The 22,197-nt window shown below is 44.4% G+C and overlaps 2 protein-coding genes across 2 annotated transcripts in view; both read right to left on the bottom strand.

Moving 5' to 3' along the window:
* Positions 1–3,636: 3,636 nt before the first annotated feature.
* Positions 3,637–5,867, bottom strand: Slc35d3 (solute carrier family 35 member D3). The gene is made up of 2 exons (XM_038338339.1): positions 5,429–5,867; positions 3,637–4,472 (listed from the first exon to the last, which is right to left on the bottom strand). The coding sequence occupies exons 1-2, from the start codon at positions 5,865–5,867 to the stop codon at positions 3,637–3,639; spliced, it is 1,275 nt and encodes a 424-aa protein (XP_038194267.1).
* Positions 5,868–16,067: 10,200 nt separating this feature from the next.
* Pex7 (peroxisomal biogenesis factor 7) overlaps positions 16,068–22,197 on the bottom strand; it is a 67,341-nt gene continuing 61,211 nt past the window's right edge. The window contains exon 10 of the mRNA XM_038340027.1: positions 16,068–16,531. Within this exon, the coding sequence (XP_038195955.1) occupies positions 16,463–16,531 (69 nt within the window). The 3' untranslated portion in view covers positions 16,068–16,462. The remainder of the gene's footprint in view (positions 16,532–22,197) is intronic.

A 22,197-nucleotide genomic window follows, 5' to 3' on the forward strand; every position in this document is an offset into this window, starting at 1 on the left:
AACACTGCAAAATGTGTTGCGTTGTTTCTCTTTTTCATTACAACACTATTTAACCAATAGCTTAGGCATACTCCTATATAGCTCTTACACCTTAAATTAACTCATTTCTATTAACCTATGTATCACCAAGAGGCTGTGACCTACTGGTAAGGTTCTAGTCTTTCTCTTTGGACAACTACATGATGTATGCCTGACTCAGCCTTTTCTCTCCCAGCATTCAGTTTAGTTTTCCCACCTATCTCTATTCTGCCCTGCCATAAGCCAAAATTTCTTTATTAATAATGGTAATAAAAGATATTCACAGCATACAGAGGGGAATCCTAAATCATCTCTCCTTTTCTATCTAAATAAAAAGGAAGATTTTAACTTTAACATAGTAAAATTAAACATAACAAAATAAATATAACAGGTATCAAGCAAGAATTAGTTATAATATTTCTTTGTGAATATAAAGCTTCATATCTAATTTATCTTTTATCATAACTAAGGAAAATTATATCTGTCTTCAACTCCATCAAGGAACCCAGAAGGATATAATATTACCTAAGTAAACAGGAAGTGCGTTGAAAGCAACTTACAAAACTCTAGAATTAACAGAGATATCTCTCTGCCTGGAGAGTCCCCCAAAGTTCTTCTGTAATGTTTTGGCATCCAACTTCAACCTATAGTATCTGGTAGACTTTTCTTGACACAGCGTTAGCAGCAAAAACTGCTTGGCTCCTTTAAGAGTCGGGTTCCTGGTTTGTGCTGGCAGCAGGAATGGCTCTGGCTCTTAGGGCAGAGCACTTAAATGAGGTTTGTGAGCAGAGTGCTCCAAGTTGCTTAATGCTGACTTAGACCCACTGCATTCCTGGAGCTGGGGCAATGAGCATGGTTCACAGAGGCAGTAAGCATACCTCTACCATGCTGGATAGGGCAGAGCCAGCAGGCAAAGCTGCAGTGTTAGTCCTAGCCACACCTGCTTAACATTTTAAAAAAAAAATAATTCTCCCAGCCAGAAAATATGTTGTATTCTTTTATGTTACATGTGTTCAAGTCTGTGAAGCTGTGTTACTTTGCCTGTCTAAAATACCTGATTGGTCTAATAAAGAGCTGAACAGCCAATAGCAAGGCAGGAGAAAGTATAAGTGGAGCTGGCAGGCAGAGAGAATAAATAGGAGGAATTTTGGGAGAGAGAGCTCAAAGATCAAGGAGTAAGAAAAGGAAAGGAGAAAAGAAGGGGCCAGTCAACCAGCCAGCCATAGAGTAAGAGTGAAAGCAAGATTATGAAGTTAGAAAAGAAGAATCCCAGAGGCAAAAGGTAGATGAGATAATTTAAAAACACTTTCTAGAAATAAACCAACCTAAGACCAGGCATTCATAAGAAAGAACAAACCTCCATGTGTGATTTATTTGGGAGCTAGGTGGTGGGCCCCCCAAAAGAGCCAAAAGAGCAATAACAAGTAAACTTTGAGTAGAAAAAAATACCTTCCATTAACATGGATAGGCCTCTTCCCATTAGTTTTGAGCCTTAGGAAAAACACTAAGATTTCCAGAAGGAGTTCTGCATTGAGACTTCTGCACAGGAGCCATGCCTGAGTTTGCCACAGATTTCAGACTAGCTACCCCCACAATCATGAATACCTAGATACCCCCATCTCTCCTATTTATCTAAGGAACTCTAAAAGAATGTTTCATCAAGTTTGTTGGCAAGAAAGAGTTCATCTTTCTGTAATATGTGTAAACCCACACTTGTGATCAAAGAGGAATTTTGTTCAGTACAAAACAATTATTCTCTGATGGTATAAAAAGAAATCCCAGGCTTCCTTCAACTTCATTGCTTTTAATTAATTCTCAGCTTTATATTGGTGTAGCAGGACATTGGCCTCTGGCATGCTGATGCCAAAATTAGTGCTTTTTATTTTACTCTTTAAAAAGCCATTCTGGGTTTTCTTATTTATCCACTCCTAACTTGTGAACTATGGTGGCACTCCTGAAGGCAGCTGCCTGCCTGGAAGAAGCCAGAAAGCAGGAGCAATCAGAGCCACAATTCCGTTTGCTCACCAGACTGCAGAGACCTGCCAATGAGCCAAAACATGACTTCTGCTTCTGCTTTTTAGATTGTTGTGACTTTTTTCTTTTGTAAATGACAGAAAAATATAAGATGCCATGATCTGAGCCTCCCAGGAAGATGCTGGCTAACAAGAGTAACCTCAGTGTCAGGGGCCCTCTCTTGCATTCCCTTTTGGTGGCTGCTCCATTTGTTCTATGTTGATTTCCATTTGTACTGCTATCTCAAATGAGTGGCTTGCTTTCTTCAGTACGAGATGGTATTTTACTTCTTTATGGTTTTCCTCACTGGAAATTCTTTGTTGTTTGTTTTATCATCTTAAACCCAACTGCCAGGAGTAATTTAGGAAGTTCCCAATGGCAGCTGAGAGTGTAGCTAGCTCAGTTGGTAGAGAGTTTGCCAAGCATGCAGGAAGCCCTGATTTCAGGGTACAGCAGCATAGTAGACCAGGCATGGCATGCTGGTAATCTCAACACTGGGAAAGTCAGAAGGTTAATGTCACCTTTGGGAACAGTAAAATGAAAGAAAGCTCCCAATGGGTTGGAACTTGCACAACAACCCCCGTATTCCCCACGTGGGAAGCAGCTTTCACTGCCCAACAGCACACAAAGGTGTTTGAAACAAACTCGAACAATCCACCTCTTTACAGATAGGCTCACACTTTATTTTGACAAATATAAGATAGAAAAATATCATAATGCGAATATAGCCATTGCTTTTTTTGTAACAGAGTTTGGGGGTGTGCAATATGATTTGGGCTGCTCTCCAAGGCAGCCTGTTTCCCTTCTGACTGTTCTACAGTCAACACTGAATTATATTCCAGCCACTGCATTTGCTTGAAAGAGTATTACATGAGGGAAAATGGACTTTTTAAAAGGTTATAGCATTCAATAATAAATATTATAAAGCAAGGGACCCAAACAGCCTTTAAGATATATAATTACAAAGAGCAAACTTTAGACTTCATAATCAAAGCTAAGAACACATGTCTTCAAAATAGCGTTAACATTTCCTATTACTATATAATAGAATAATAGAATACTCATTTAAAAAATGAAGGAAGGAAAATTCGAGTAAACACGATATTGCAGATGACCCGAAGAGTAAACAATTCAGTGTATTAATAAATATCATTTCAACAATATACTCTTTGCCTCGCAGGCAATAAAAACTATAGTTCTGTCATCAGAAATGTGCCCCTGAATGTGATCTTTGAACTTATTAAGTGATGTCATCATTGCTACAAGCCATCTTTGGAAGGGGTGGCTGAGGGACTCTTGGTACATGCAAATATTTGGTTATGATTATAAAGACAAAATAAATGTCCAGGAGTCTGAAGCTGAAATCCCTTTTTGATTCTGTTAAGCACCTGCACAGGTCTCTTCCTTCTGTGGCACCCAGGCAAAGTCCCACTAGGTAATTAATAAATAATAAATAGGTGCTAATCCATCCCTGCCGGCCCCTTTCAGCTTTTGCTGTCTTCTCTTCCCCTGCTCCTCAGAATAAAACTGGAGGCCCTTCCTTAAACGTTATTTCTACCATATAAAATTACCGTATGTACATATGTACATACATGCATGTCTTTTTCAAGGACTGGGTAACTCCTCATTTTCTATCAAATAATCCTTCTTCATATACTTAGTTCCCCTCACTAACCTCCACACTTCCAAGTAAGTGTCCTTTAAGGACTTCCTGCTCCCTTCAGCAGAATGCTCTTCTATGCTTGAGCTCCCAGGGACCAGTGAGACCCCTTTGGGACTGCCCCTTGCCTCTTGCCCACCTTGCTGTATGGAGCCACCTGCCCTTTCTGCACCCTCCGAACCGCTATTTCCACCCTCGGCGGGCAGCTCCTCCATAGCAAAAGGTAGCAGGTCCCCACTTGACAGCGGCTCCTCCACTGCTGCTGCTGCCTGTGATTCCAAATCCTCGTAGTTGCTCTGCCTTCTGGTCTCCACGAATTTGGCCACGCAGTAAATAATGGAGCCCAGGGTGTTCACCACGACTCCAGCAATAAACAGAGAGGTGGGCTCCACGTCGCTGAAGGCCACCATGCCCACCGTGATAGTGGCAATGCTCTTCACCACGCCCACGAAGCTGGTGGTCACCGCGGAGTTGATGTAGGTGCAGTGTAGTGTGGTGAAGTTCATGGCACAGCCGATCAGGATACAGGCCACGAAGATGGAAACCATGGCGGGGTCCTTCCATCCTGGAAAGGTCCAAGCGTGGATGGAGTCGGTGCTGGCGAATGAGCAGATGACCAGCAGAGGGGTGGCGGAGACCGCGATGACATACTGTGCGGTGAGAGGCCCGTGCTCCGTGTCTGCGCTCGCCTTCTGGATCAGCACCAGGTAGGCGGCGTGCACCAACACCGCCAGCACTCCCGTTACGTACCCAACGGGGTCGCCTGTCAGGTCACCAGCTCCTGAGCACACCAAGACGGTCGAGTCAGCGCGGGAAAGAAAAAGAGAGGAGACACAGGGTTGGTGCGGGTGGTCATCCACTCCGGGAAGCATGTCGCGTTGGAAAAACATGCTTAGTGTCCCACTTCTGCCCACGAATTTCCCCGGTACCCAACAGAAGCCCTTCGTGCCTCCATTACTGTGTCAAAATGCGACAGTCAAGCCCAGTGTCTTCCTGTAGCCAGGATGAAGGTCACCTAGAGCTAAGATGCTCTCGGGGTGTGCGCCTTGGCATCTCTAAACCGGCACGGAGGTCACCTGGGCGGGTGGTTCCTCCACCCCGCCCCGTGGGCACCGGAAGGGAGAGGAAACCCCAGTTAGTAGCCTCACCCCGGGCGGGTTGGGCCCTGGAAAGAGGGTTTCCCCTGCGGCCCGCAGCTGGATCCCGCAGGATCCTCCCAGCTCCTCCTGGCTCCTCCCGCACCTGAGCCCCAGGCAGGTCCCTTCTGTCTAGTGCCCGGGTACTCCGAACGAGCCTGGGTGACCCAGGCCTCACTCCCATCTCTCAAGCCTCCCGACCCCTTGTGATCGAGGAAGTTCCCGGCCCCCTTCCTTCCGGCTCAGTCCGGGGCTGGACTCCAGCTCTCGACTCAGGCGACTGACTCTCCATCCCTCCCGGAGGAAAGGGCTGAACCAGAAAGACCCGGGTGGGGGCGACGCGCTGAGAAAAGGGGCGGGGGACGGAAGCCGGGGCACCGGGGCTGAGGGGAGGGCTGATGGAGGAGGCTGGCTGAAGACTGAGGAAGGCTGCGCTGGGTCTCAGAAGCAAAGTCCCTTTTGTGAGCCCAAGGACCACTCAAATCTCTCTGTCTCGCTCTGCCTCAGTCTCCCCGTCTGTGAGGGGCGTTGCACCTAGTGGTCCCCGCTATCTCTACCGGGAGGGGAGGGTGGACCGGGGGTTGGCGCGGGTCCCGCTCACCTGCCAGGGCGGCGCCGCAGGTGGTGATGAGCACGGCTGCCAGCACCCCTGGCGAGGGCGCGCCGTTCTTGAGCACCAGCACGCCGATGAGCATGGTGACTAGGGGCAGGCAGCGCTTGAAGACTACGTACATGGGCAGGCTGAGGCCACGCAGCGACCAGAGAGTGAGGCTGGACTGCAGCGTGGAGAGCACCGCGACCCCCGCGAAGGAGCGAGCCAGGCTCAGGCCGAAGGGGGGCACGGCGATGAGCCCCAGGCGCCGCAGCAGCTCCAGGCTCAGCGCCGCGGTGGAGCTGGTCAGGCACTGCACCAGGGTCAGGAAGGAGAACTGGTAGCGGCTGATGAGGAACTTGAGCAGGATGTTGAGCGAGCCGGAGAAGACCCCGTGCGCGATAGCTACCGAGATGCCCAGCACTCGGCCCCGGCACAGTTGCCGCATCGCGCCGGCCCCGCCGCACTCGCCCGTGGTGGAGCTCCGGACTGGCGGGAGGGTAGCTGAGAAGCGCAGAGCGAGGGCCGCGGGGGCGCGGAGTCGGCGGCTGGGCGAAGCGAAGGGCAGGGAGTGCGGGCTAGGTTGCCCAGGGCAGCTCCTGCCGGGCGTCCTCGCAGCTCGGCGGCTCCGCGTGCGACTGCCCCGCAGCTCCCGGGAGGCGGGGGCGGGGGACTCCGAAAAGTGCCAAGGGTGGGGGACCGGTCTACGAGGAGTGGCGGGAATCCTAAGGACCGCGACTTGGAAGTAGGTGAGGAGCCTCGATGAGACGTGTCCCGCGCGGTTCCCGGGTCAGACTGGGCTCTCTGTGGAGTGCGGGCTGGCGACTGGTCCACTGGGCCGGCTGCCCCTGGGGTTGGATGAATCTGCGCCCCTTGGGCTCCCAGCGCCCACCTGGGTCGGCTGTCGGGGTGCGGCTCCTCTTTCCCTCCCACAGTGGCAGAACAGTGGGGTGCGGGCTGGGGAATCCCCTTCACAGCTAAAGACGGTATTAGAAACAACAGCGCCCCAGCATTGAACACCGTTCATTGGTCGCAACAAGTGACGGCGCCCCCAGCCCGGTGGCCCGCGAGTTGCAGCGGATTTTCCACCCACGGTTTCTCCCAGCGATGCACGGGAAACAGACACGTCGGTGCTGAAGGGCGGCGGGAGGGGGGGCCCTGACACTTAAGATCCCAGTGCCTTGAAAGAACCCGCTGCCGGGAAAGCTTTGTAGCCCGGAGGCTGACTTTTTCTGGTGCCAGGCGAAGAGCTTGGAGTCTGCACCCCTCCCAGCAAAGGTCCTGGGATCGTGCATGGCCCCGCGGGAGCTTTCTCATAAAGGATGGCATCTCGGCAGGGGATCATGGAAGTGGAGGGACACATTTAATTTAGGCAAAGAGACAAAATGGGCCAAACAGCCGAAACTGGGATTGGGGTGGGGAGGATGGGGGACGACGACAAGCAGACAGTACTAGTAGAGGAGGAGCTTGGAAGGGAAGCAGCCCCAGGAGTGGAGGGGTAGCGCCAGAGGCATGATAAAGGGGATAAAGTAGGTGGGTGAGGCAGCTATGAACCTCAGGCTCTCCACCCTGTCGAGAGTTTCCGTAGAAATGGTTTTTGCATCCCAGGGAACCGGCTGCAGCCTGCTAGACAGTCAGGGCAACTTTGGGGAGTAGGATGGTGTGGGTGTCGCTTTCCCTGGCCAGGAAGTACACCAATGGCCCTCAGTACTTGTGAAAGGTGCCTGTATTCTCTTCTCCCTATGAAATCTACTTTTCTTTTTGTGACCCTCCCTACCCTCACCACAAACCAGTGAGACTTTGATCTGAATTCAGTTGCCTGGAAGTTAAGCTCTGACCCACAGCGAACTCAGCAGGAACACAGCCGCTAGCTAGGCTTCTCTAAGCGCCATGCTAGTTCTCCCGCTGTTTGAAATGTATAGCCAAGGCCAGGCTGTGGCTGAGTGGCGAGAAGTTCGAAATCTTCACATTGCGCCCTTTTCAGTCAGTGGGGTCTCCTCTCTTAGCCACCGGGATTTCAAACTCATAACCTTTAAACACCGCACCTCCTTGCCTGGACACATGGGATATACATATTTCCTCAAAATCTAATTTCTCTTTTTATACACTTCTATGCTGAACCCGATAGTAGAATACAGATGTAGAAACTGATTATTATTTCATCGTGGCGGAAAATCGTTAGAGCAGGAATCCCAGGTTCGCTGCAGTTTCTTGTCCGGGCCAGCTTTTGTGCTGTGGGTGCTTTGTGGTGAAAGCCCACCATCTCAGCCAGTCCTCAGGCTCTGGCTAGCTAGTGCCCAGTGTCTAGTACAGCCAGCCAGCCACCTGCCTGTCCCTGACAGGTGTGCACTCAGGAGAGTCTGGGCCCCACGGAGCTGACTTTGCAGGAATATGTTTGATAAGTCCCAGATGCATTGTACTGAACGCTTCCCGTTCCCTGGGGAACTCTTCGGTCTTATTACGGTAAGCTGTGGTTACACACTATTAGCTATTTAAGAGACTCTGGTTTTCAAGGGTTTAGGAAATAACGAAGGCTGAGGCAGCCATACAAATTATGTGTATGTGTTAAAGGTATATTCAAAATATGCAGAGAACAGAGATTAAGACTAAACGTGAACTTTTTTTTTTAAGGTTTTCAATAGGCGATTTTTCTCTGGACCACTCCAATCACAGGGCTGATGCTGCAAGACATCCTATTATAAGCGAATATTATAAAGAAGTGGTTGTACAGACCTAGTTTTGAAATGATTCATTTCTACCAGCAATTATAATTGCTTCCATTTGTGAGCCTAACATTAGGTGGAGGATTGGGGGGCTGACTCAGCTACCTTACCCACCTCATTTAGTCAAGACTATTTAGCTTAATATTCTGGTCTACAGGGTATGAAGCAGCAGATTTTCCCAGCTGCATTATATATAGTTTTCTAGTAGGTCCTAACCCCATCTCCAACAAAATTAGTCTCTAGAGAAGTTCCTAAAGAAAATCAAGAAAAAGGTAAACACCATAGTATATTTAGCAAGATCAGGTCAACCAGAATTTGAACATGAGGTCACAAAGCCATTTGACCAATTGGCATCAAGTTACCAAAGGTCTAGACACAAGCTCTTTATCTTTAGAGCTACTCAATAAATATTAGTGGCATGAAATCAATCTTTTAGTTCATTCATTCAACAAACGTAGTGGGCAAGTATTCTGTGCTGGGCAGTCTGTTAGGCGGAGGCCTGGAGGACAAGCACTCAGCTGGTCCTTGGGGAGTCACACGTGGGGGAGGGGCAGCACCAGGAAGATAAGGCAGCAGGGGAGTCTTGCAGCAAGAGACAGGGACCCAGGAAGGCAATTATATCAGCTTGACAGGGAGCAGAGAAGGCTTTCTAAAGAAAGACAAATGGTTGTAAAGAAATTTACTTTACCATTTTTAATTATAAATGTGGCTCCTGCTCATTCATTGTAGTTCAGACAAAGGAAACAAGCTATAAATAACAAGAAAACGGTGCCCTCAGTGCTCGCCACCCTCCACCCTCCACCCTCCATGGCTCACAGTTGACCGCCTTGCAGTCTTTTATACATGTAATCATATACAAACCCTTCTTTAAAAAGTAAAATCGGGGAGCTGGGTGGTGGTGGCACACGCCTTTAATCCCAGCACTCGGGAGGCAGAGGCGGTGGATCACTGAGAGTTAGAGGCCTGCCTGGTCTACAGAGTGAGCTCCAGAAAGGCTCCAAAGCTACAGAGAAACCCTGTCTCAAGGGGGAAAAAAAAGTAAAATTGGGAAATTGGGAGACCATCCATTTGCACATACTGTTTGTCATTTTTAAAAGCACTTTGTCATAATCAACTTTTAACGGAGTTCTATTCTCCAGTGGGCTGTAGCTGGTCTTGGTGACCCACACAACATGACAGGAATGAGTATGTCACTCCAGAGGCTTCTATCTTGGATTTCTCTTGACCACTTCTGGGGAGTGCCCTCTTGTATGAACAGCTCACACAGCCTGTGAGGAGTCCACAAGGCGACCGGAGTCCAATTTCAGAGTCTCATGGTTGAGTGGTGAGCAGCTTACAGACTGAGCCATTATCAAAGAAACTCTTAAATCTTCTCTCTTCCCTCTTCTTCCTTTCCCCCCTTCCTCCTCCTCTTCTTCCCTTTCTTCCCTATACTAGGAACTGAACTTAGAGTCTCACACATACCAGGCAAGTGCGTTACCACTGAGCCATATCACCAGCCCTATGGGAAAAGCTTTCTCTCTAGACAGGCATTCAGGTTTTATGAAACACTGGTGTGATATGCCTGGACCTTTATACGTCTTCCAGGACATTCTGAGAATACTGAAGGTGGAACAGCAGGGTCACAGGGGAACTTACAATATTGACTTGTTGACAGATTGCTTATCAGAATCAGTGTGCTAAACACTCTCAGTTTAACCAGCAATGGATTTTTATCAATATGTTAAATGCCTGTCAAAGCAATATGTAGAAAAGTGAGTGAGATCTCACTTTCATTAGTATCTCCTTATCATTAGCGAAGAACAGTCAAACATTCTGAAGGCTATCCAACATTCCTCCCACTCCTGTGAACTCTCCAGTGATACCCTCTATCTACTTTTGTGTTTTGTTGTCTAGCAATTTTTTTTTTAAAGATTCACTATTTTTACTTATGTGTAATTGTGCTTGTTAATGCCATGTGTGTCTGGGTGCCCGAGAGGTTAGAAAAAGATATTAGATCTCCTGGGATTGGAGTTCCAAGCAGTTATCTCAAAGTGGATGCTAAGAACCGAACATAGGTTCTCTGGAAGAGAAAGAAGGGTTATTAACTGCTGGGCCATCTCCCCAGCCCTTGTCTAGTGATTTTTTTTTGTTTTGTTTTTTTTCGAGACAGGGTTTCTCTGTAGCTTTGGAGCCTGTCCTGGAACTAGCTCTTGTAGACCAGGCTGGTCTCGAACTCACAGAGATCCGCCTGCCTCTGCCTCCCGAGTGCTGGGATTAAAGGCGTGCGCCACCACCGCCCATCTTTGTCTAGTGATTTTTAAACGTTCTTTATAAGTTCTGGAAACCAGGGCTGGGGTAATAGCTCAGTTACTGAACCACAATCATGGGGAACTGAGTTTGGTTCCCAGAACACATACAAATATAGTCAGATGTGGTGGTGCACACGTGTAATCATAGCATTGGGGAGGTGGATACTCACCCAGGTGACGTCCTGACTTCCCCAGTCAACCAACCTGGGCTTATCATGAGTTCAGTGCCAGTGAGAGACCCCATCAAATACCAAGGTGGAAGTTGTCCTGTGGCCTGCACATACATGTGCACCTGCACGAACATGAACATGCATATTCTCTCTGTCTCTCTCTCTCTCTCTTTCTCTCTCTCTCTCCCTCTCTCTCTCTCTCACACACACACACACACACACACACACACAGTAATAAACTCTGACTATTAGCTAACAGGGGCTAATGCATCCTTTAAAGTATATCCTTTCTTTATGCCCCCTCTCCATTAGCTATGCTAACCGTGTGTTTGCTATTTTAGAATTTGCTGTCAATCTTTTTCTTTAGTCACGTCACGTAACTTTTAAAACGATGAGTAAGAACTTGCCAAGCCAAAGGCATAACTCCTAAGGTACACGGACTAGCTTGAGCAAAGATAGACCTGAATACTTGCATGATTTCCATGGGCTTTGTGAAAATGTGGGTGTTGCTGGAGGAGCCTTGCTATGGGCAGCCACTGGGATGGAGCTGTCCAGTTAGTGGAATTGAACTGTTTCTTGTAGGCAATCCTAAGCACAGAGAAAGGTTTAACACTGAGACTGAGATGCTTCGGCTACATTTTAGATGAGTCTTTGGCAGCAGCCCAGAGGAGGGTGGCTATGGAGCGACAGAACTAGAAATAGAGTAGCTACTTAGAGACTAGTGACAACTGTTCAGAGAGACTGGGGTGATAGTGCTTGAGTTGAGGGGTAAAGGGACAGGACAGTGTGTGTGTGTGGAGAGGGCCGGGGAGTTTGACTGTAGGTCTTTAGCTGACCTAAACTAATGTTTAACTTGACTCTTCCTTGGCAACTAATGAGAAAACACACACAGGAGGAAGCTGCTGGTGTAGTTGGCAAGATGATTTTGGCTGGAAGAAAATGGATTCACAGGCTCATGGGAGAACATGCAGAGGAAGGCAGGAGGAAACCAGTATTCCATTCATATGTACAAAAGTTTCAAAAACACTTTTAAGGAGATTGGTGCATCTAAGTATAGTTGGAATGGCGGGTTGTTTCCCGCCACCCAGCTCTCGGCCGCCTGGCTAGCTTATGCCCCAAAATAACAACACACAAATTGTATTGTTTTAAACACTGCCTGGCCCATTAGTTTCAGCCTCTTATTGGTTAATTCTCACATCTTGCTTTAACCCATATTTAGTAATCTGTGTAGCACCCTTACCGGGAAGAATCATAGCCTGCATCCGTCTTGGAGAGGAGAGTCATGGCGACTGCCTCACTCCCTTCTACCCAGCATCCTGTTCTGTTTACTCTGCCTACCTAATTTTCTGTCCTATCAAAGGGCCAAGGCAGTTTCTTTATTAACCAATGAGAGTAGACAGATGACCCTCCTCCATCATCTAAGAAGAGATCTGTTGGTAAGATATCACTAAGGGTTCATCTCTAGAAAAGACAAAATACTAAGGGATTCAGTGAAGATGTGTGAAAGACAGAAGCAATGAGATCTAGAGGGAAGATGGACTCCAAGCTCTCACTCAACTTCTTCGCCATTTAGGCTGAAAAATATAATTTTGTTAGTCCTCTCAAAAATGGTGACAATCTAGTCACCAGAGTTCACATCTCGATTCTTAGCAATAAAACTCATCTTATTAGGAAGGCAGGGGCAAAGGTTTGGAGTCTGCTACGCAAGATTTCAATTCAGTTTATTACTTGCTGTCTCTTGTGACTCCAGACACCCTGGCTTCCTTATCTAGAAAGCAGCATGGCACTGGGCAGGTAAGTAATTAAGATTAAGAAGGAATACGTTTAATCCTAGCACTCGGGAGGCAGAGACAAGTAGGACTCTCTGAGTCCAAGACTAGTCTGGTCACACAGTGAACTCCAGGACAGCCAGAGCTACACAGTGAGACCCTGTCTCAAACAACAACAACAGCAGCAACAACAACAACAACACACACACACACACACACACAAAAGACTGCATACATGGAGCATGTCACACACTGCCCTGGTGGTAGATGGGTCATGTGGTCCTTCACAGCAGGTGCAGGGGTAGTCTGGACAGCAGGTAGGATGGATGCTCACAGCACGTGATCAGGACATCTGTGCTGATTTCTTCCAGAAAGGACTTTTCATCCAAAAGCTTCTGAATTCATGAACTACCAAGGTTTCAAAAGGCATGCCCCTTCACTTTTAGAGCAGAATCCAGCTGAGCCCCTTTTCATCTTTCAATACTAGCTTGAGAACCAACTGGTAAGTACTTACTCATAGACAGATGCCAAGAACCCCAGCTATGTACCAGAAAGTCAGAGCATAAACAGCCCTCACATGTTGTAAGGAGGCCGCTAGTTAGTTCCTGGCCACTTAATGCCAAAATAATCGCACAGAAATTGTATTAATTAAATCACTGCTTGGCCCCATTAGCTCTAGCTTCTTATTGGCTCTTATATCTTAATTTAACCCATCTCTAGTAATCTGTGTATTGCCACATAGCTGTGGCTTACTGGATAAAGTTCCAGAATTTGTTTCGGCAAGGCAACATGGCTTCTCTCTGACTCCTTTCTCCCAGCATTCAGTTTAGTTTTCCCCACCTATCTAAGTTCTACCATATCAACAGGCCAAGGCAGTTTCTTTATTAACCAGTGGTATTCACAGCATACAGAGGAGAATCCCACATCACTCACATCCCTGAACAGAGGGAAATGGTTCAAGAGGCACTAGGGAATTTTTTGTTCTTGTGTTTTGTTTTGTTTTTGAAACAGGGTCTCACTTAGTCCTGGTGCCTCAAACACACTGTATAGCCCAGGCAGCAAGCTCCTCTTGCTGCACCCTTTCCGGTGCTAGAATTATAGGCATGCACCATCACACTTGGCAAACTTTTAAAAAGAGTTTTTGGTTTTGTTATTTGATAGTTTCATACATGAATACTGTGCATTCTGATTATTATAACCCCCTCCAATTCCTCTCTCACCTCTGTTATTCTTCCTTCCTATTACACTCCTTCCTATACTGAGTTTGTCTAATCAAGAATTTGGAACCATCCGCTGAAGCCTGTTTGAATCTTCAGTGGGTACTGAAGAAATGACTGTCCCTCCCTTAGAATATATCAGAAGCTAGTAGTTCAGCGGAGAGGGGGAAAAGTTAGCCTTCATTTTATTTATTATTATTGTTGTTGTTGTTGAGACAGGGTTTCGCTGTGTAGCCCTGGCTGTCCTGGAATTCGACTCTGTAGACCAGGCTGGCCTCAAACTCAGAGATCCACCCGCCTCTGCCTCCCAAGTGCACAGATTAAAGATGTGAGTCACCACCACCTGGCTAATGTTAGCTTTTAAATCTTAAGGTTTTTGTTTCAAAAGATGCCTGGTATATTCTTACAATAATCATTCATATTCAAAGAAGAAAATAATTTCATTACATTATAAATATGATCAGGGTTTACTACAGGTTCTACCAACACAGAATAACCATTGTGGACCCATTTTTATTGAGACACACCTTGGTGAGATGCTAGTGAGATATTAGTTCCCGTGGAGGGGAAGGACAAGGAACAGCTGTATGCAACTCCCAGGTCACAATTGAAGGAAGAGCTGAGTGCCCTGCTCACTACCGTCCACTGTAAAAGGAACTAGTAGTATTTCTGATTCAGGATCCAAGACAACAGGTGTCCTTGCCATGACATGATCCATTCATGTAAACAAATATACTCTGAGTGTTTCCTACATGCCAGGCCTGGTGATAAGACAGTCTGGGTCTTCAGATCATGGACACTGAGCTACATGACTGAATATGCTTCTCATTTATGAAGTTGGAAACCTGAAAAGCAAGTCTTTGGTCCAGTCAGTAGCAACGTACAGAACTCTGTGGTTTGCATTTCCCAACCCTGTTCTGGCTTCACTTTGTCTAATGTTCTACTTCTAAATTTATGCTGTTTTATTTTGTGTCTTAAGCTGTCTTCATCTTATGTTTTCTGGGATAAAACATAAATTTGTATGGCATATACACTTGGATTCATTTTTGTTCTGACTTCTACAAGTATAGTTTGTTCTTAAAATTAGGATACCCAGTTTTCCTTTATTAAAGACCTGTCTTTCCTCCAGTGTGTATTTTTGGAATATTTGTTAAATCTCAGCTGGCTGCAATTATAGGCACTCATGTTTGGGTGTTCTATTTTGTTCTATGAAGCTATGTGTCTGTTTTTGTACCAGTACCATGCTGGTTTTTATTTACTATAACTCTGCAATATAGCTTGGAATCTGGGATAATAATTCCTTCAGCACTGTTGGTTTTGCTCACGATTGCCTTGGCTACCCGATAAACTTGGTTTGTTTTTTGATTTTTATTGTATTCTTTTTTCTATTTCTGTGAAGAATGTCACAGGGATTTTGACTGGGATTGAGTTCAATCTGTAAACGGCTTTTGGTAAGATGGTCATCTTCACAATATTGACTCTACCAATCCATGAGCACGGGGGATCTTCTCATCTTCTAATTCAAGGGCTGATGAGCTAGCTTGGAGAGTTCAGGTGCTGGCCACCCAGTCTGACAATCTGACTTCCATCAAAACCTACGTGGTGAGAGCTAGGAACCTACTCCTGAAAGCTGTGCTGTGACTTCCACACTCATACAGCATCCATGTGCACACATGCATTCACATTCAGAATGTGACTGCCACACTCATACGGCACCCATGTGCACACATGCATTCACACTCAGGATGTGACTGTCACACTCATACGGCACACATGCATTCACACTCAAAATAAATAATTATTAAAATTAATATTCTCGAAGGCTTAAGAATCAGCATTTCTGCCATTTCTATAAAGCACATTTGACATATAAAACATGAGTTATGCAAAATGCATTGTTTTGCTGACTTTCACTCTAAGCTTTTCCAACCACATCTGTAATTTCTTCATTAAGGGGGGGTAGCCAGGAGGGTTGAGAGCATAATTTAAAGCCACTTTAATGCGCATTAACTAGAAGACTTAGTAGGACCAGGGCATGGCGGGGGAAGGGGGAGAGAGAGATAAGGGATGGACAAGGTTTCATTAGGTAGTTTAAGCTGGCCTGAGACTTGCAATCCTCCTGCCTCAGTTCTCCAAGGCCTGGGGTTATAGGTGTGTGCTGCCACACCTGGCTAAAAGTTCTGATAGTGAAGAAGTGGTAAGAGAAAGAAATGTCATGGGTACAGTACCTAAAAGGATTTAAATACAAATTTAAAATAATCTGCTAACCCAAGGCACTCTACAGTTTACAGCACAGCACCATCCTGAGAGAACGCCTTCTGAGTAGATGTCAGACACATGGTGGATGCTCAGTAAATAACTGCCAAATAATGTAAACCTACATTAGAGATCACATAGAAACATAAGCTACATCTACATTAAATACAAGAATATATCCACATACACAATACATTTTTAAAAGGCTGTCACAAAATGATATACAATCAAGAAATGCAGTTTATTTTGATTTTTATCAATAAGAATGGTTATATTTTACATTCAAAATGACAAATAAAAATGAAATATATTACTGTCCATGTAATCTATTAACCTCCCATATTTTTGTCCATTTTACAATACAGAGATAACATTTTAATAGACATTACAATATATGTCATAACAATAATTATTCTTTAGGATTACAGAAAATATGGCTTATGTCTTGCAATATAATACAATGTCTTTATCAGTTGCCTTAAAACTGATTTCAATGCAAGTTTGAAAATTCTGAAATCTCAGAATCTATAATGGCCTGATTTATATCCTTTTGGTAGTTAGTGCTTTGTTAAATAGTTCATCGGTCAATATTCCACTTCAGACTAGGGCAGCATATCTTAGCCAGGAACCGTGAGACAAACAGGGTTATAGATCTTTATGGTTTCATCCCAGGAACAGTCAGCTACCTACAAAACACAAGCAAAGTCAGAAAAACAGACAGGTGCACAGATTGAAAGCCGGCAGCAGATGCCAGCCCCAGTCACTTAGCATGTAGGTCACTACTAGTAATCATTATTTTAAACAAAATAACAGGGATCTGTTTCTGATTGAAAGTTAGTTCTCTTTTAAAGCTATGTTTTGGGGACTGTTTCCAAATGATTGAAGCTGCCTGTGCATCCCCTTCTTCACTAGAGAGCTATATAATTCCTTGCCTCCTGAGACAATGTTCAAAGATGTACTCCTAGCCTGAGAAATGAGACTATTTGCTCAACAGACAGTTTAATGTTTTTCTGACAGCACAGACATCAGGAGAGAGCAATAAGGCATGATGGAACAATATCTATCCAGAAAGATCCGAATACATGCTGGAAGGTATAAGCTGATGTGGACAGATGTGGCAAAATGGCTCAAGTGAGGTTAGTCTGGAACACACTCTAGAAGCCTTCACAGAGCCATGGCATTCCAACTGAAGGCCCAGAGCTGAAGCCAGCACTTAAAACCTGCTAAAAACAGTTCCTCAAAAAGGGCAAATTGTCGATCATTACTTGCCTAACCTTAAAGTCAGATTTGACACTGTAGGACACAAATATTAATTTACTCCTAGGTACATGTTTTCAAATGTTGAGACTCTCAGGCAATCACCAACTATATCACAAAGAAAAGATTTAAAAAATGAGGTTTTGAATACAAAACATCTATAAATTATGTTTCTGAATCCCAATCCATTTCTCTTCAATTCAATTTCTTACTTATTCACGATTTATAATAATTAAAAAATGTCAAGGCCACTGAATTAACAGATGTTCTTAAGACTATACTTGAATAGTAGTATAAGAAAGAGAAAAACTTTAATGATAAGGGATTATATAGTCATTCAAATTAATGCAAATAAATATGGCATTCCTCTGTCATTTACTAAGTTCTACAAATTGAAACAAATTTATAATAAATATAAGTTTTAAAATCCAGTATTTACTGAGAAGCACAAGCCCCCGAGTCTCCATGGATGGTACTGCAGTGGCCTCTTGGGGAGCTTCCCGTGAGTTATCATCAATACCAGATGGCTGCTGAGCACTTCTTCCCTCTAACCCAAGGCCTGCAGTCAATAAAGGGCTGGTTATCTTAGTACTTCACAGCACCCATCTATGGCCAACCTAAACAGCATGTTAAAACTGCTCATAATAAAGGCCGACAAAAAGACAAACAAAGATTTCTAAAGTAAAAACCATTATTGAAGGGAGGGACAGCTAAACCCATTTGAGGGGTGGTATGGAAACAATATAGTAGAAGCTTCCTATAATGTATACATACATATACACATACATACATACATACATACTTACATACATACATACATACATGAAGATAATCTAAATGAAATTGCCAAATAATGGGGAAGACAGAGCCTCGACAAGACATCTCTCATGACCAAAATTCCAGTATCAGGAATGGGTAAAGTCTAAATGAGTTCTTATCCCAAGACTTTTCATGGAACCCCCAAACAACCTAGACTACAGTCAAGGCTATTGGTTCTCTCCACAAACTGACAGTAAGGCCTTATTACTGATGACACCACCTACACAACTCACTGAACATGGAGAAGTCAAGATGGTGACTACAGAGAGCCTTCAGCTTTACATTCTAGCATCTTTGGTACAGGAAGGTACTCTGCATGCTACCAAAAGAGAAATACAAACACCTGTTGGAAGAAGGCTGCTCATTCATTTCCCAGCCGCCCAGACCAGAAATAATCACATAGAAACTATATTATTTGAAATATTGTTGGCTAACAGCTTAAGCTTATTTCTAGCTAGCTCTATATCCTAAACTATCCCATCTCCAGTAATCTATGCATCACCACAAGATCGTGGCCTACCGTCAAAGTTTCAGCGGGCTCAGGTGGCAGCTCCAGTGGAAGCGTCTGTCTCCTGTGGGCAGCTACATGGCTTCTCACTGACTCTGCCTACTTTCTCCCAGCATTCAGTTTAGTTTTCCCACCTAGCTCTACTCTGCCCTATTACAGGCCAAAGCAACTTCTTTATTCATTAACCAATAAAAGCAACAATATACTTCCGACATCAAACACGATAAAGCTAAACCTTTCACCCTATAAGAGTGACCTGCCTACAAAATATGCACAAAATAATAGCAGCAGAAAACATGTAGGAATAACCAACTATGTGATTTATGCTGATTTAAGGCCCACTCCACAAGATGGCTCCCCATACCTACTATGCTTGGGTAGCTAAGAACCTGAGATTAGATAGGCCAAGGACCTAGGGAAACCAAACTCTGCTACAGGGACATAGAAATAAAAATGAGTCCTAATGGCATTCTGCTATACTCATAGATCAGTGCCTTGCTCAGCCATCATCAGAGAAGCTTCCTCCTGCAGGAGATGGGAACAAATACAGAAATCCACAGCCAGACATTATTCCGAGCGAGAGATTCAAGAACACTCAGTCCTAAAAGGGATCAAATTCCTTCACCTCAAGGCTCAAGGAACAGCAGAAGAGGAGAGAGTGCAAGAGTCAGAGGGGATGGAGGAGACCAGAGTCAGAGGGGATGGAGGAGACCAAGGAATTGAGGCCTTCTGGACAGCAGCGCTGGTACGCACATAAACGCCCAGAGACTGGGGCAGTGTGCACAGGGCCTGCATAGGTCTGCATCAGATGGGGCCTTAGAGCCGCTCCCATTACCCTAGCCTTGTTCTCAGGTGGGGCCCTGGGAACAGCATCACTTGGGGTTGACACACAGCTTAGAGTCTTCAAACCCAAGACCTTAACAGATTTCATACATTAGGAAGAGAAACATGCTGTGTATACATTCTGGAGTCGGGGATCAATAATTTTAAGATTCTAACTTCTGACCTCAAAACTGTAAATGAAGACCATTCTCCATCTGTGCGGGAAAGTCCTCTGCAGAAATAAATAGCTAATATGCAGCTGGGACTGAAAACCTTAGACACAGAGCACAGCGGACAACAATTTCTTTAACTGGGGTTTTGGCACTTAAGTAAGACATAGTTCTTTTTGAGAGAACTTTATTTGTAGAAACTTTTTGTTGTTGACTAAAATAAACTCAAATTTGGGGATTAGCTCACATCTTTAATGATACCTCTCTGCACTCAGGATGTGGATGCAGGAGATCAGGAGTTCAAGGTCATCCTCAGCTACCTACTGAGCTCAAGTCCAACTCTCAGGCTATGAAAGACTCTGCTTCACATAAAACAAAACCAAACTGTCAAAGTACTTAACTCCTCCCCAACAACTACCAATTTTGTCAGAATTATTTAATAGATACTTAGGGAAGAATGTTCTTCCCTCTTCGATGAAAAGGTAGCAGTGGATGTCACTGATGTAACGGCAAACAATATATGCAATATTTTCATTTAAAATCTAAGTTTGATAAGGAAGAGAGTTGTAATCCCAGAGGCAGAATTGTGAATCTGGTGGTGTTCTGGAATAGTACAGCCAGGCTCTGTCTTTAAAAAATAAAAGATGAAGCATGAGTTGTCTTTAGAACCACCCCCAGCCCTCCCCAAAGCACTCCTAAAACCCAGGTCTGCGTCTTCCTCCTATTCTGCATAAGCTAAATCCAGAACTGGCACTCAAAGACATGGGGCAACACTACCAACTATTTAAGCTATAGTAACAATTGTTACTAACAATAATTTAAGATATAACAAGTTAATGTTGCTATTTATCTTATCTGAGGTTTATTATATAATACTATTGGACTCTGTTGGGTTCTAACTGGCCTGTGGTGATTTGTATATTAGCCCACAGTGCCAAGTAAAATATATAATGAGTTAGCAAACTTCAAACTAACAAAAAGCAAAATCTGCTCTTGAGGAAACACCAGCTTCAGACAGGGTGAGCACACCGTGAGACTTGCACAGTGTGCTTTGTGTCAGCCAGAGACACGGAAACATGCTGGAGGACTGACTAGTTTCTAACAGCATTCATGGATAGGTGTAAACTATTTAAGCTCTTCTTAACGTGGAGGATGAGCCAGAAAGCACATGTAGGTGCCTGCTGAGCAGGGGACAGTGGGAAAAGGGAAATGTCTGGTCAGGGGATAAAGAAGACTGAAGGAAGAGCCAAACCTCCAAAACCTCCAGCTCCAAGTCAGCAACTAATTTTCTGACGAAAATCTTAACTTTTGGACATGAGGCCTTTCCTCCCTTCTTCTGAATATACTCAGGGTTTGCCAGGGGCTGGCTGCACGGCATGTCTCCCCCTGACTTACTTTCCTTACAGGGTAAGTATATGTGGGTGCTCAAGGGCAAGAGCCTCAGGTTCCACAGCCTCCACCCAGGCACCCCAAGTGGAAATGTATTCTTTAGCTCACCCCTTAGCGCTTGTGGATTTCTTTTAACTTGAGCCCCACATACAGAAGAACTCAGAATTGATATGTCAACATTGGAGGTAAAATGGTGATCTGTGAAAATCCTACTTTTTTGTACTTCCTGTAAAATTTGAAGAGAATCAATCCATTTCCATTCTTTTCAAAACCTGCAACTTCCCAAGGTAGTGAAAATAATTTAAAGGATTTATGATCTATGCCATGTAAGCTCCACTGTAATGATCTCATTTTCACTTTTATGCATTAAAATAGGCATTTCTAATTTAAAAAAAATGTTTCTATAGAAGTAAGAAATATCCACTATTGTACTGAATGGTCAATTTCTTTAGAACATCAAATGAAACATTACTGAAAAACTGAATGGAAATTAATTGTTCATCAATACTAGCTAAATATGGCAATGGCAAATACATTACAACATCACTAGCGATAGAATGCTTAAGATCAATGAATGATATAAATATTTCAGCACTTCTTGTGTGCTAATGAGGAAACATGCTACACAGACCCAAAGATATAAGGAAACAAATGTGTTCAATAAAGAGTTCCTGATAAAGACTCATCTTTAGTAGATCAAACAAAATATCAGAGAGCAGGGCTAGCAATAGCTCCTCACTTAATAGCACGAGCTATTCCTTCGGTGGGTTAGACCAGCACCACTGAGCAGCTCACCACCATCTGAAACTGTGGTCTCAAGTGTCAGACACCCTCTGCTGGTCTCGGTGGGCACCACGCACACATGTGGCACACAGATATACAAACATCCGTACACATAAAATAACAAAATACATAAATAAAATAATAATTAAAGCCAGAGGACACATGTAATCCTAACAGTGCTGTGGATTCAGCTTGTAGAGAATGAAACTGCACTGGAAATGGCAGACTGTAAACATGAGCATTAGGAGGTGAATTTATATCTTTGAGTTTATTAATTATTAAAATACACATGCCACTGACTCAGCAATTCATCTCAGATAAGGTGATGTGGCCATTCATGTAATAAAGAATCACCACGGATTCATCAAGAGACTTACTTTACTGACAACTTTTCCATTTCCTATTTATCACGATAATATTTTCTCTCAATTTTGTGGGCAATTGCTTTTGCCCTTGGGAAACTTGCTCAATCTACTGTAATTATCTGCATGACATATGGCCTCCTTAGCAAGAATAAAGAGAACTAACAGAAAGATGTAGAAAGAGGGTTTTGGAAAAAAAAATCACTAATGGTCAACTTCACATTTTGAAAAGGCAGCTCAGT

The sequence above is a fragment of the Arvicola amphibius genome, chromosome 8 (genome assembly GCF_903992535.2).
Source record: "Arvicola amphibius chromosome 8, mArvAmp1.2, whole genome shotgun sequence".
Classification (NCBI taxonomy): domain Eukaryota; kingdom Metazoa; phylum Chordata; class Mammalia; order Rodentia; family Cricetidae; genus Arvicola; species Arvicola amphibius.